Source organism: Anomalospiza imberbis, chromosome 5, assembly GCF_031753505.1.
Source record: "Anomalospiza imberbis isolate Cuckoo-Finch-1a 21T00152 chromosome 5, ASM3175350v1, whole genome shotgun sequence".
Classification (NCBI taxonomy): Eukaryota; Metazoa; Chordata; class Aves; order Passeriformes; family Viduidae; genus Anomalospiza; species Anomalospiza imberbis.
Window position 1 is genome coordinate 58,509,549 of NC_089685.1, and position 15,155 is coordinate 58,524,703.

Below are 15,155 nucleotides of genomic sequence, written 5' to 3' on the forward strand. Positions count from 1 at the left end.
GCACACAATGCCTGCAAGCGAGGTTCTCTCTCCGTGCTCACCCCTCTGAGGGCTGACAGCTGCCCCACGGGCACTGCAGTCCCCCTGGGATCCCTTCCCTGGGGAGGGATTCTGTGCCCACTGTGGCTGCTGGGGTAGGAGCACCCAGCGCTGCCTGCACCCACAGGCACCCTCCTGCCAGCACAGCACCACGTCTTGGGCTGGACAAAGAGGGCTCCCTGGAGGGAGAGTTTTCTCCTCTGCAGGGCTCAGTTCTTCCACCATGAAAGGGCTCCAGCCCTGCAGACATGCACAACTTGTGTCAGAAGATGGACAAAGTCCTTTCTGGGCTAGATTCAAAATACACAGATACTCAAAATACTCAAAATGGAGGAGAAAGTCATGGCCCTTTGTGTATCTGCCTGACAAAAACACTCCTATGAAAGGTGGAGAAAATCCTTTAGCAACAGCTGAACAGTATAAACACCTTCGAGGGAAAGAATAATTTACAGTGATATCTTTTCAGTCCTCATCCAAGCAGTGGTTAAACATTTGGCAGGGAAACAGTGGAGGAACTCATCAGCTTACCTGATGGTTTTAAAGGTTGATAACTTGTCTGCGAATGACACAAATTTAAAGCACCACAATAACAAGCATTAGTCAAAAATAAAACCACCAGGTTTTTGGTTTGTTTGTTTTTAAGATCAAAAGCACAAACAGGTTACAGTTCTTAAGAGCTGAGAGCTGGGTAACCAGGTGGTTTCTTGGAACAGGCTCCAATACAAGGCTGACTCAAACACAGCATGTGAGGGCAGCCCAGCCCCTGTGTGTCTTTTGCTAAGCTAGTAAATGTTAAATTAAGTGCTGGCAGATGATTCAATTTCCCTTTCCTGGTCATAATCTCTGCAATTAAGACTAGTGATTATTTTGGTTTCTGAATTTATATATACAACATGACCCAAAGCAGTCTCCTGGCGTTTGGGAACAAGGGTGCACCAAGATGGGGACATGCTGAGCACTATGAAACCCAGCAGCATCTCCTCAGGCAGGGGATGGTTGGTTGCCTGAGGAGACCAAGCTGCACGTCTGCCGTGGGAGACCAGAGGAATTTCTGTGCCCTCTGCTCTCCCACCTCACATCACTCAGCATGACCCCCACCCTCCTGCTACATATTGCAAACAAAAACCCCACCAGAAACCACATAATTATTGGTATTTGTGAATGCCAGGAAGTTAACCTCTTCCTCCCATGGTGCAGAGGACAAAGCACCTGTACCCAGTATCTCCCTGGCTGGGGACTGCAGAGCTCCTGCTTTTCCAGTGTACACCTTCCACTGCCACCTTTCCAGACAGAAAACCAGAAGGACTGGTGATCACAACCATTCGGGCTAGGACAGGGCTCAAGAGCGCAAAGCAAATGCCAGGTAGAGGCAGGGCCTGCTGCTTCACTGAAGCTTTCCTGCAAGCAGGGAGCGTGCTGGCACACGCTGCAGGAGGGATCTTGCTCTGTCTGATCGCTTTGAAGACTGGGGCGGTGGAGGGAGAAGAGGCCAGTTAAGTGTGTTTATGTTTGAGAGGAACAAAGGAGAGCGGAGCAGAGTGGGGGTGCTTGTGCCAGAGATGTGTCAGAGATCACTTGTTCCTCCTGGGCCAGAACACCAGCCTGGGACCACCAGCGTAGGAGGAAATGATGTGTGCAGAGCTGCAATTCAAAGCAGGGAGAGGGAAGTCAGAGCAGAGGGAAAAGAAATCCCAGGAGACTTAGGATAGTGACAAATGTGACACCAGGTGATAAACATCAGACACCAGGCTCCCAACCTGGGAGGTGTGCAGTATGGTGCAAATACACCACAGCAGCTTACCTGGCTGAGGTCTGGCTCCCCTTGGGAGAGGCTGAATTAGGGAAGTTAGGCACCTGGGGAACACAAAGTATGACCAAGTCAAGGGAGGCCATCAGCTGCACCCCAGCTTTGCCATCTGTTGTGACAAATGAAACGCTGCTGAGAGGAACTACCTTCCCGGGGGTCTCACACAGCCAGGGCTGAGTGCTGCCCCTTCCACCTGGCACTGCACCCCACAAACAACGCCCCCAGCTTGGGGTGCAATCTGAGGGATGAGAGTAGCCCAAAGGCAACCAAACCCTCAAGTGCAGACACCTTGTGCAAGCCAACAAACCTTCTGCTGCAGACCACAGATGGGTGAATCGGCTGGACGTGGGCAAGGAACAGCTGTGGTTGGGCAAAAGGGTGCAGCAGTTCCAAGGGTAGATGCAGACCAGATTCCCTAACTGTGGTATCCCAAGGAAAAAAGGCCCTAACACCCATTCACCAAGGCTTTTTCAGTCTTTTGGTGAGGAAAGTGCATCATCAACAGGTATTTCAGAGTTCTCAGTAATCTTTCATGGAAGAAGAGATGGTTCAATAATCACACTGGTTCTTTGGCATTGCCAAAATGCTCCTGCAGATCCACCTGTATTTCAGCACGTGAAATTTAATACTGCATGCCTTCTCTACCTAACACTTCTTATAATTTATTTTTTTAAATGCAGAATAAAAAGAGTTGGTGGACAACCCTATTTACGGAAAAAAGGCAGACTTGGACTGGAAAAAAAATCCTGGTTCAAACAAAGAACTGGGAGACATCTTACATTTTTCATTTCTTTTTCAGGTGGTTAGGAAACCAGCACTTGACTTCATACAGCACAACATATAACCAAAACTAATACCAGCTTTGTAATAGGAAACCAAAATTGACAGCTCTTCTTGTAGTCTTGAATGCTAATGCATAAACATTGATGATCAGAGGACTTAAGGCATATATCCCATCCTTATGACAGCACCTCCATGGTACTCATGAGTTCTCCTTGTAAATAAATAAATAAATAATTTTGTCCCTTAATGGTAAGGGTAAGTAGAATTTGAAAGAACTATGTTTGTGAAATGCTTATTTTTAAATGTGAATTTTTTAAAGTTCCCTTACATTCCACATCAAAGAAACTGAAGTATTTATAGACAGAAACTTCTGCAAGGAACTTCAGCAGAAGATTTGAGACCAATTTTTCTTTCAGTCACTGGAGGCTAATTCACACTTCTCTGTGAAATGATTTTTGTTTTAAATTCATCAAGTGTGTGTCAGACCTCTGAGATGGCAATCTGGAGCTCTTCCATTGAAGAAAGGAGGGGGAAACAAGAAGCTCTAAGTTCAGACCCACAAGAACTCACAGCAGTGTCTATAAGTACAGGTGCTGCTTCTGAACCTGCACAAACACAGTATTTGAACCTAAAAAAACCCTTAAGAACAAAGTGATTACAACAGTGAAATACCATTATGCCTTCTAAGATCCTGCACTTAAGGGGATGTTTCATCAAAAGGCACTGCAGTCCATCAATCACTATCTGCTCCCCTTACACGAGTCCTTGGCAGGGCTCCGCTCCTGCTCTGGGGTGTTGTTTCGCTCCAGCCGCCCTCTTGTGCCGGCATCCAGCCTTGCAGGCAGGTGCCATCCCCTGTCCAGCAAGGTGGGCTCAGCACGGCCGGCAAGGACAGGTCACAGCCATCACACTCCTGTCAAAACCGAGCTGGGAAAACAGCACTGCACTGCCCTTCCTTGTATCCTGCAAAAATTCTGCCATCTGCATATGCTTTGCAAGATCCGTCAGAAGTCACAAAACACAACACATTTCAAGCTCATATATGGCTGAAATGTCTGTTGTCTGCTTTCAAGTACACGGAATAAACGTGACACAGATACATTGCCACATCCATCTTCCCATTTTATTGTAATCCCCCAAAATGATCCAGTGGGGATGGTCAGCTTCCCCTCCAGCCTTGGTTAATGAATGTAAAAGAAACACTTTAAGTCCCATTGCATTGGGCCTGACCCTGAAATTGGGCTCCCTTAAATCAGAGCTGTGGGACACAGTGAGCAGCATTACCCAACCCAACTTTCACATGCTTAGAGCTTTTTAAAATGTTGGATTAGCACATCCCTAAGTTAAGTTACAACTTTTACAAGGCAAACAAAACCTCTCAAGGCAACATACAGTTCTGCTCAGCTTTTCCAGAAGACTGTGGAATGCCTACTTGTCCTGAGCCAAGTTCACCAGGTGCCGTGTTCAATGGGAGAGGCTGGGGTAAAACTGTCTCTCAAGCTTAGCTAGCCCCTCTAAACCTGAGCAGGAGACTACTCCCAACTCCAGATTTCCAACCCAATTGCCACAAAACATGCAACAGTACAGACTGGGCATAAAGGCACCTGCAGACAGGACAGTCTCTCCCTGCCCACAAGTGCAATACTCTGTCTATCAGAGTACTTCCACATGCAGAAAGAGCTCCAGGCACTCAGGTGTGGCGACAGCAGCTCTGGTACATACACCACCTTCACTGATGGAGGTGGTCTTGCAGCACAGCACTTAGTGACAACTCAGGTAAGTCTGAAGTCCTGCCTGAGCAGGGAAATGGAGGAAGGACTGCATATAAAAACCAAGACTTACTTATTTCTTTGCCCTGTCCTCACAAGAAAAGAACGCCATATAACAAGGAGGAGGGGCATTCATTATAGCTAGGAGTGGTTAAAAATAGGTGTATCCTCAGCTGTTCCAGAACAGGAATGTGATATTTGAGCATCCTACAGAGTCCAAGAGGTGTGGGAAGATGATAATTCTAGTCAGTTTTGTGTAAGGCCTGGAGACATGGGTGCCTTGTCGTCTCCTAGCCTTTTATAACAGCAATAGGTCTCAGTTTAATGGCTTTCTTGCTGATGCCAGCTTCGTGGCAGGTGTTAACCACATCAGTCACGTTCTTGTAAGACTCCGGTGCCTGGAGGGGGGGAAAAAAGAAAAAACAATAAACAACCAATAGTCACAGGAAGTCAGGTGTAGGCTTTTGAAATCCACTCTTAACAAAAATAACCATATAAATGAAGGGTGTAGAAGTAGGTGAACATATTGAGAATCTGTCCACCTTATGTATCTAAGAAATCTGTAAGACACTTAGCTTTCCAAATAAGCTCTCTTCATATTTCAGATAAAATATTAGCTATTTTAATCCAGTTTTTCAGATAATGACTGCCCCATCATGTTAGAATGGCAAGCCTCATTATCTAGTAGGAAATTACTCCAACTTCTTCTTTACAGGTAGCCTTTAAATTTTATCTTCACTGCTCCTTAGTGACAGCAGTCAAAATTTAATTCTAGAGTTTATCCCTCTGGTCCCTATTCTGACAATGAAGCTGCTTTTAAATAAGAGACTTTAATGTGATCAACATATTCATATAACACCAACACCCAGAAAAGCATAGTGCCAAATGATTAACACTTTTATGAGTGAGGCTGTGAACAGAAAAGGCATGCTCAGTGTTAATGCAGAGGAACTGGAAGTCATAATATTCAAAGTTCTCTGACCATTCAGAGTTCTCTTCTTGAGCAAATACAGGAGTTCATCTTAAAAGAGGATCTTTCAAGCTGCTTCTAATCTACATGAAAGCTGCAGTGTAAGATAAATTTAAAGCAGGGAGAACATCATTCAAGAAGAAAATCCATAAAACATAGCTACTTCTGTAGATACTCACACAAAGATAGCAATTATCCCTATCACCAGGCAGAAGGAGAAAAAACATACCACCCCAAATCCTGTCAATCAGGCATCTCCCCTTTCAGCATGCTTTTAAGATAGAGAACACTTCATATCATTTTCCAAAAAATTTGACAGCTCTATCAGAAATCACACAAGCTGTATATTTAGAGTACTGGCAATTGCTTAGCACTGCAAAAAATCAGGTCAGGGAGGGTCATTCAGCCAGGGAGCAAGACCCCCTTTTTCCTCTAAGATAATGAAGTACTAAACTCACTTCTTCCATGACCAGTTTGGGAGAAGCAACACGGATGGCAATGCCCATGTCAGCCAGTTTGTCCAGTACGTCCTGGAAGTCCAAGTTACGCCGAGACTTGGCTCGAGACAGTGCACGACCCTAGGCCAACAGTTTTGTTAGTTCTGTTTCTTGTAGCAGTTTGGAAAAACAAAACTCTTTCTTATTAAAAAAACCCATTACTGCATTGTAAGCAAACACAGAATGACTGATAGCACAAACCACAGTAAACCCCAATACAGGAAATTGATTTGGCCTTCAGATGACAGGCTCCTGCAAAATCACACCTCTGGTATGATGGCTAGGAAAGTTTCATTTGTATAACACACTCGTCTGCAAGTGTCTTTTTAGCCAAAGCAAACAGTATTCAGGACTTGGAATTTACTGGAAGATGCTTCTCTTCCTCAATCAATGTCTCACACTATGAGTAACGGGAGGAAATACCTTCTAAATACTGAGGAGTTTTATATATAGACAGCCTTAGCCCAGTTAACCACCCTCATTAGTTCAGAGGTGTCAGAATTTTGTAAAAGAAGCTTATTCTCCACATCTTCATCCTAACATCTGATTTATAAAAAGCAGATTTTCTGCAGAAGTAGTCACAACTACTCAGTAAGAGACAAAACTTCTACCTTGCAGTTCTGGGCAGGGACTACTGGCAAGGCTACTCTCTGCTTGTATGACCAACAGAGGAATCACACATTGGATGACCCTTCAACAACTTTGTTCTCTGGGTGACAGTCTCATCCCAACCACTCCCTAGAATAACTTCTTGACTTACAGCTCCATGGCAAGTAGTTCCAAAGGTCTCAGTCATGCCTTGCTCTGTGCCAGTGAGGACATAGCTACAGGTGCCCATTGTGCCACCAATCAAAACAGGTTGTCCAGTCAGCTGTGGATGCAAAGCATTCATTCATAAGAAAAAGCTGAAAAATCTCATTTTTAATAAAAGTCTGAGAGGAACTGTGTCTCCAGAAAAGGAAGTCAGGTTAACATTTCTTGAGAGCATCCCGGGTTATCTCAGGTGCCTGGAATCAAGGATTCTAGAAAACTAACTGCACTGAAAGATGCAGACCAGTAGATCAAAAGCCTTGTGTCCAACAGACAGACAAGGCAAACCGTTGAATCCTGAAGTCCATAAAGGACTTCTTCCCTTTCATGTTCTTCAAACCATTTTGGGTGTGGAGCAGAAGGAGGAGCTCAGTGTCCCAAAGATCTAACACACACACAAGCTGAATACTGCCATCCCACCAGGGTTCCAGTGCTGCTACCTTAAAAATTTAACTCACAGCATTTAGGTATCTGTTAGGGACCCTAAAATTGTCTGATTAATCCAGAATTCTCTATTTCCTTCTCCCAAAGCTAAACTTACTTGATAATCAACAGCAATAAGAGGATGGTGAGGAGGGAAGGCCCTGGTTGATCCCTTTCTGTGCACCAGCAGAGTCCGCTCCTTTCCATCCACTACATGCTGCTCCACTTTGGCAATGTTGTGAGACACATCATAGATAACGTGCATGTCAAGGTCATCTGGCGTTGTGTTGAAGACTTTGGCAAAGGCCTAAAAAGAGAGCAAATCAGGACATGAGATACACGATCATCATAATTCAGCCGCAGTGGAACGGAATACAACAGTGCTGAGAATGACAGAATTGGACTGCATAGATTGTTTCTGTGCCCACTGGCAGCTTCCTGTTGTAATTCAGTCAGATATCAATTAGGCAAATTTGTGCAACTCTGAAAAGCTGGCTTTAGTAGCAACAAAACCCCCAGTTTTCTTGTAGCCTCTTTTTCCAGCTCAAGGTATTTTCAAAAATACTGCTTAAGTGGCTTCTGCCAAGTACAATCCAGTGATGTTGAGAGGTTTTAGATAGATTGGTATGACTGTAGCTTTGTGCAACTCTCCCCAGAAAAATAAATTAAAGAAACAAAAATGAAATTAGGTTAAATGGTGCAGCTACTCTTTGTTCTCTATGTCTGGGATGAAGCAGGAAAAATATCTGCATCAGAGACAACTCTGCTCCTACCTGTCGTGTTAGGAAAGTCATGGAAGAGCGGTTAACCCAGGCATAGTTGCCAGCAGCTGCCATTCCCTTCAGGTAATCCTGTCCCTCTGCAGAGGCAATCCTGGCACATGCCAGCTGGCGATCATTCACTATGATTTTGTCCCGTTTCATAGCTTTTTCCATAGCCACCAGTGCATCTGGGAAATAAACACAGTAAGTCTAAGTGACTTCTTAATTTTGCTGCAATCGTTGAGATTAACATGGGTGTCTGTAATTTATATCCTAAAACAGAACTCATCTGTCCAATGGTCAAGACCAAGGCTATTTCTCAAATGCAAAAGCAAATCTGTGTCAGAACGTTATCAACTGTTTGCAACCAGATAACACCTGACCAAGCAATTCAGGATGCTCTCAGCAATTCACTATAAGAAATGCTCTTTGGTGCTGGAGTTTGCTGTCAGTGACAAGACCATGCTGAGCAGTTTGCCTCACTCCAGGTAGCTACACCAGTCAGATCATACCTGTGGCAACCTGGTGGCCCAGGCCTCTGCTTCCACTGTGGATCATCACGCACACCTGCCCTTTGTGGTCAATGCCCATTTTCTTGGCAGCATATTCGTTGTAAATCTCATCCACCACCTGGATCTCGGCGTAATGGTTACCAGCTCCCAGGGTCCCCAGCTGCCAATCACAACACACTGATCAGACAGGACAGGGAAAGCAGCCTTTGGGAGCACAGGCAACAGGACAAATTGCTACAGCAAGGTTTTGGGTTTAGAAAAGGTTTTTTTGGGGAAAAAATATTCCCATGTAAGCTGCAAGCAAGTAGAACACAGTAGCATCACCACTTTCCTTTTTGTTCAAATTTGTATCTCCCTATGCTGTTGGAACAAGACTGTGATTAAACAAGAGGAGCAGGATCTACATACACTGTGCTGCCACTTCTTTCCAACTTAATTTTGTCCTGGATGAGAAGAGTATACAGACTTCATTTTCCATTTGTACAGACAAGGCAGACAGGCTTATACTTGGTTATAACTCCATAAAGAAGTTACAACATCTTGTTAATTAGGTACTTAAAACTATTCAGTAGATTAAAACAAGATATTTAATTTCCAAGCCAAATTTTTTTCAACTCTTCAACAGATGATTGCTTATTTGCAAGGCAAATGTGAAAACTGGGGACATAATATTTTGAGGTTAAAATGCTGTAATTTTGCACCACCTCAATTAATGAAGAATAGTATCAATTAATACCAAGATAAAAGAAAGCTTTACAAATGTGCCATTAGTATAGTCATCTCAAATTGTTCCACACAGAGCACTGAGACACTATACATAGAAATGAAATCCAACTCTTAAACTGTGATTCAGTTACGAGCTAGTTCCATTTGTTATTGTATCTTTTCTTGCCCTGTTATTAACTTGCTGAGCAAACACGGACGAAAGTCGAACATTAACTTGCCTACCTCTTCAAAACAAAATACATCTGGACATGGAAATGCCACCCAATGTAACTTCCAGTACCAGATGTTAAGAGATGAAAAGCTGATGGCACCAGGGACCTTGGGTAAGCCCAGTATTATTCTCCTCTGTTGCAGATTATTCAGAACTGACCTCACCCTCTCACCTTTCTCCCTGCCCAGAAATGCTAGACAGAGTTTCAAGAAAAGACACAGAATTAGAGAACTACTCTCTAACATTTATATTTGAACCCTGGGAGCATGCACAGCCCTCCTGAAACATAACATTACCTGAGGCAGGCCCCTTTTCTTTGCCCTTGAAGAGACTTTGTTGGGGTCGGCCTGTAGCATTCTTCCATACTCCTCACAGTGCTCCTTGTCCTCTGCCCAGGCATAGCCCTCTCGGAGAGACCAGTCCACACCCATCTCCAGTGCCTCTTCCAAATCCCTGCAATCATCAAACACCGACACATAAGATTATTATCCTTGGATACACTCAAAACTCCACTGGATATGAGCAACTTGATGCCTTTTTTTGTTAGGCCTACCTTTACATTTAGATCCTTACCCTAAGGAGTTGGATGAGATGACCTCAGAAGATCCCATCCAACCTAAATTATTCTATTATGCTATAGTCAGCCCCCAACTCTCCTAACAACAAATCCAGCTTCTTAATACTTCATGAAAATCAAGCTCTACAAATATATTAACTTTTGGTACATCATCACTTTTTCCTCTTTGCTGGTTGGAAAACATCCTATTTTCTATCTATAATCCTATCTCTCATCTGTTTCAAAAAAGACCTTTATGTTCATGGAAGTTTTCAGAAGAAATGAGAACCCAGCAAGAACCTTTAAGGGGTTTAAATGGGGGAAAAAAGAGCTGACTGTGCTTTGATGATTATGTCAGTCCAGGTAAGGCACATATGCAGAAAGAACAGAAAGCATTTTAGAATTACTTTTCCTTTCTTAAGTCTTACACTGACAAATCTTGCATCAAAACAAACAACAGAGATGTCCTCTCCAGTGATGTGTGCACAAAGTCATTCTCTTACTTGGCATTCATGGGGATGACACCTTTGGAGCCGACACCAACAGGAATGTGGTCAAACATAGCCTGGGCGAGCTGTTCTTTCACAGGCTGCACATCACTTTCATCCAAATTTGTCCGCAGCAAGCGGACACCACAGTTGATGTCAAAGCCAACACCACCTACAAGTAGAGAAAAAGCCATGTCAGGGAACATGTACGGAAGGCTGTAATCTCACTCCTTTTCCTGTGACAATACTGGGGAAGAAAAAGCAGAACTGCATTAAGCTTCATTTTAACAGATTTACATGAAGCCTCAGACTTCAAGATGCAGCTGTACGACTGCCTACAGAGCTCCCCATTTACAAATTTACTCTGGCAAGTTGATAAAAAGAAATGGACACAATTATAAAACACACTGCCCATAGAAAGGAGAGAGAATGTTCCTGTTCTGCTGCCTAAGGTCAGAAGAAAAGTGACAGATCTTAGAATGGCTCCCTGATGTAAAATGTTCTTGAAAGCAACTGCCAAAAGTAAATTATTTTTTGAATCTTCACTGGAATAAAAAATAAATAGTTGTAAGAAGTAATAAATATTTACAATGAATACTAAACTTCAGTTCTTGGTGTTTTGCTTAACTCTTACTATTTATAATAATAAATTCTATAAGACAACACCAAATGTGAAAGATAATCATGCCACCTTTAGTATGAAGGTTCTGGTATTACTAATGCTAGAGGGGAGATACCAAACTAATAGACCTTGGGTCTGAATCAATCAGGAACACTTGAACTGATCAAAGCAAAACTGAAACATGAGTATCATCATTCATGACAACCATACAAGCTTCAGACTGTCAGTAACCAAAGATCTAAGTGTTTACTAAAAAGACAGACATACTGTATGGTCATGTTTTAAGCGTAGAAATATCCTCAAAAGATGTTTTCAAACTATTCAAAGAAACTAGTCAGTTCTTTATCAATCTGATGAAACCCCAAGGTCAAAGACTTCAAAACTAAGGGATATCACAAGTCCAAGCTCCAAACACAAAGGCAATTCTCCATGTACTGTTTAGCTGTTCTCAGTGTAACTATCTGCTTCATAAAGAATAAAAATTCTAAGTGCAAGAATTAAGCACCTCTTTACTCCCTATAATTATCATATTTTTGCTTTGTTTCTGAATGCAAAGTACTGTAAAGTCCTGCCATTTTGACAAGTATTTTATGCTATCCCAGGTATTTGTCAAAGCAGGTTAAGTCAGTCATCCTTACCTGGTGAAACCACTGCTTCAGGATCACTCATATCAAAGGCAGCCATGTTGCCAATAGCAAATCCATAGCCAGAATGGACATCTGGAAGGCCTATTGATCTCTGAAAGGCAATTTTAAAGCTTTATGAAACTCGATGCTGCAGAGTCGCCTTGGTTATATTTTGCCTTGTGGCAGTGGTAGTCACATTTGTGAACAAATATGCCAAAAAGGGAATGGATGTTCAGATGTAGGTGGAGAGAACACATTAACTCAGGTGAGGATCTAATCTCCTGCACTTGCAGGACAGTCAAAAAAAGCAGAGAACAGATCTCTGAAGCAAACACCCTGTGACAGCCAGAAACTGGAACTTTTCAGTATCTATTAAAGTGCTACCACACACTGAAGCGAACAGTACTTTTGAATGGGATTCTCTGCTTCTCCTGCCTCTCCTTACCATCACCAAGAAATCCCTGGTTTGGAGATAAAAAGTTAAGATCTGAATATGTAGATGATTGTAGCATCTCTTCTACAAACTACCAGCCAAAATTCCCACTGTAGAAGGTTGTTACTATTCTACCTTACTCCATTTATGGCCTGACCCCTAAGGCATTTAACAGCATAATGGTCTGCCTTTTACTGCATCCACAAATTTAAAACTTCTGCCAAAAGAGACAAGTTAAAAAATTTTGTTATTTGTTACTTATTAATATATGCAATATCGAATGTGAAAAGAATAATTTCCACATTGTACTTTGCACTTCTTGAAAAGAGTCACAGGTAAGCATTTTCCTCCTACATCATTATATCTGATGCTTTGCTTCCAAAAAGGCACAGGATGAGGGAAGGCACAGTGTTGAATGCATACGAAGGCTCACTATTCACATGAGGCCCGTAACAGTAGTACAGAAAACAGTACCACCTCCTGCCTTCTCCACAATTCTCCATGTATTCCAGAGCAGAGGCAATTCAAAACCAATAAGCAGTTTGCATGAACAGTGGGAAAAGGTAGCTCAAGAAGGTAGGTGAAACAGCATGAGAAGCTCTATGTCAAAAGACAAACAATGAAATGACAACTTAGTTTTGCAGCCTGCTATTGCGAGCACTCCTTACTAAGACACGCAAACTGCCTGAAGAAGAACTTTGGTCCATACCACTTCTCATGAGTTTCCATTTGGAATGCAATAATCTCAGGCAAATGGGAACAGAAAAAGAGCAGATTTTCAAAGCAGATACTCACATGAACAATGCCAGGCAATGCAGCCACATTCCCAATCTGTTTCATAGCAGGCAAGAAGCCACCCGCACCTGAAAATGATTTTTTTAAAAAAGTAAATCTGATAATTTACCATAATAATCACAATGAAACACTTAATAAAGAGGCTGTTTAAAACACTGGGAAGAAAGAAGCTGGCCACCAACAACACTTCCAGTTGGGTATAAAGAGCTTGGCATTGTGCACAATCTGCAGTTTCATTAAATGCAGCGTTTATTTCACTGAAGACCAGCTTCTGCTGTTTGTACGAATAGCGTGGGGTCAGTGCTAACAACAGCAGAGCGCTCCTCCCTAGCCCAGCTGGCAGCTGGGATCCAGCCCTGCACTCCATCCCCACAGCGAACAGGCCCAGGCTGTAGCCCCACAGCAAGCTCTGAGCGCGGCACTCGGGGAACACTCCCGAGGGCAGAGCGCAGCCGGCAGTGCCGGGCGCAGCCGTGCTCCGCCTGCCCGGGCCGCCGAGCTGCTCCCCGGGCCGCCGAGCTGCTCCCCGGGCCGCCCGGCTGCTCCCCGGGCCGCCCGGCTGCTCCCCGGGCCGCCGAGCTGCTCCCCGGGCCGCCCGGCTGCTCCCCGGGCCGCCCGGCTGCTCCCCGGGCCGCCCGGCTGCTCCCCGGGCCGCCGAGCTGCTCCCCGGGCCGCCCGGCTGCTCCCCGGGCCGCCCGGCTGCTCCCCGGGCCGCCCGGCTGCTCCCCGGGCCGCATCTCCCGCTCCTGTCCGCCGCCTCTCCAGACCCACCCGCCGGGCCTGCCCCGCCGCCTGCTGCACCCTGCGGAGCGGGGAGAGGCGTGCGGGGGGCAGAACAAGAGGACAGCTTTAAGTTGTGCCAAGGGAGGTTTAAGTTGGATATTAGGAGGCGTTTCTTCGCGGAAAGGGTGATTACACATTGGAATGGGCTGCCTAGGGAGGTAGCGGAGTCACCGTCCCTGGAAGCGCTCAAGGAAAGGATGGACGGAGCACTAAGTGCCATGGTCTAGCCGGCATGGTGGCGTTCGGTCCCGGGCTGGAGTCGATGATCTCAGAGGTCTTTTCCAAACCGACCGATTCTGTGCCACCCCCGGGGTCAGGGGGTCCGCTCCCCGCCGGACCCACCTCCGCCGCGGCAGGCATTGCGCAGCTCCTCGAACATCAGCTTCTCCAGCGGGTCGTTCACGTAGAAAACGCCCTCCACCTGCGGGGAGAGCAGTCAGCCGCCCGGCTCCGCTCGGACCGCCCCGACCCCGCGCCCCTTACCCCGACCCGGGCACCCAGGCCCCCTCCCACGCACACGCATGTTCGGCACGAAGCCCTTCTTGATCCGCCAGCAGTTCTTGTCGATCTTGTCCAGGTACTGCAGCTCATCGTTGTAGCTGCGGCTCATGGCGGCGGCGCTCCGGCTCGCGGATCCCGATGGCAGCGCCGGCCGGCGGCAGGAACTGACGCGGCTGCGGCGGACAGGAGCCGCCGAGGCTCAAACCTCCTCCCTCAGCCCTGCCTCCTGCCGCGTCCGTGCGTCCGTCCGTCCGTCCGTCCGTCACCCGTGCCGAGGGCTGGCCCGCCCCCAGCGAAGCCCATGCCGGGCCGTCTCGCACGATGCTGGGACAGCCCGCGGCAGGCACCCGGTACCCGCGGGCCGGGGTGTGAGAGGGAGCGCAGCGGGCTGGGTTGTGCCTGGCTGCCTCCTCCCTCACACCACGTACGGCTTCTGGGCTAGCTTGTGTGGAAAAAGCCCAAGTGTTTTTTTTTCAAGTGCCTGTGCGTGCTGACCCCCGGAGCAGAGTAGCTTTGGCCCGAGGGCTATTTAGGTACCGCCCTGCAGCAGGTGGGATGAGCTCGCTCGGCTCGGGACAGGCAAAAGCTGCGTGCACCCCATCGCTGATTGTTTCTCAGCTGAGGGACAAGGGTGCTCGGGAGGCCAGAACCGGCTTCCCGTGCAGGTTTGGCCAAAGCACAAGCACCTGTGCATTGCAGGGCTGGCACGGCCCTCTGCAGAGCTGTGTTCACATTTGCACACTAATAAAGTACGGGGGAGAAAGGAGGAGAAAGAAAGAGGTTAGGATAACACACCCAGAGGAAGTAAGAAAAATATCTAACCTTCAATTCAAAGACGCCAGAGAATTAGATTTGGAGGACTTACCCAGAAACACTGAAGGAGTTAAATGTATCTAACCTGGCTAAACAGCACAAAACAGGGCACATGACAGGCACAAGGATTTGAAGAGTCACAGGGAGAGATGGAGAGCAGTAGTGCCATTGACTCAGGTCCTGTTCTGCTTCTTAAGATTTATGTTAAGACGCTGCAAAGATTTTAGTTC

At 45.8% G+C, this 15,155-nt stretch overlaps 1 protein-coding gene across 1 annotated transcript; it reads right to left on the reverse strand.

Moving 5' to 3' along the window:
• Positions 1–4,574: 4,574 nt before the first annotated feature.
• RTCB (RNA 2',3'-cyclic phosphate and 5'-OH ligase) lies at positions 4,575–14,287 on the reverse strand. The gene is made up of 12 exons (XM_068191081.1): positions 14,129–14,287; positions 13,954–14,032; positions 12,829–12,896; positions 11,613–11,712; positions 10,368–10,524; positions 9,605–9,761; positions 8,372–8,531; positions 7,872–8,047; positions 7,217–7,405; positions 6,626–6,736; positions 5,827–5,946; positions 4,575–4,796 (listed from the first exon to the last, which is right to left on the reverse strand). Exons 1-12 carry the CDS (start codon positions 14,219–14,221, stop codon positions 4,689–4,691), a joined length of 1,518 nt encoding a protein of 505 aa, XP_068047182.1. The 5' UTR covers positions 14,222–14,287; the 3' UTR covers positions 4,575–4,688.
• Positions 14,288–15,155: the final 868 nt, after the last annotated feature.

Excerpts from the sequence above, each read along its gene's own strand:
- RTCB (XM_068191081.1), bottom strand. The coding sequence starts at position 14,221 with ATGAGCCGCAGCTACAACGATGAGCTGCAGTACCTGGACAAGATCGAC. Across the intron at positions 6,737-7,216 it reads TTATTGCTGTTGATTATCAA|CTGACTGGACAACCTGTTTT; the intron begins GTAAGTTTAGCT and ends TTGCATCCACAG. Across the intron at positions 4,797-5,826 it reads CCAAACTGGTCATGGAAGAA|GCACCGGAGTCTTACAAGAA; the intron begins GTGAGTTTAGTA and ends CCCCCCCTCCAG.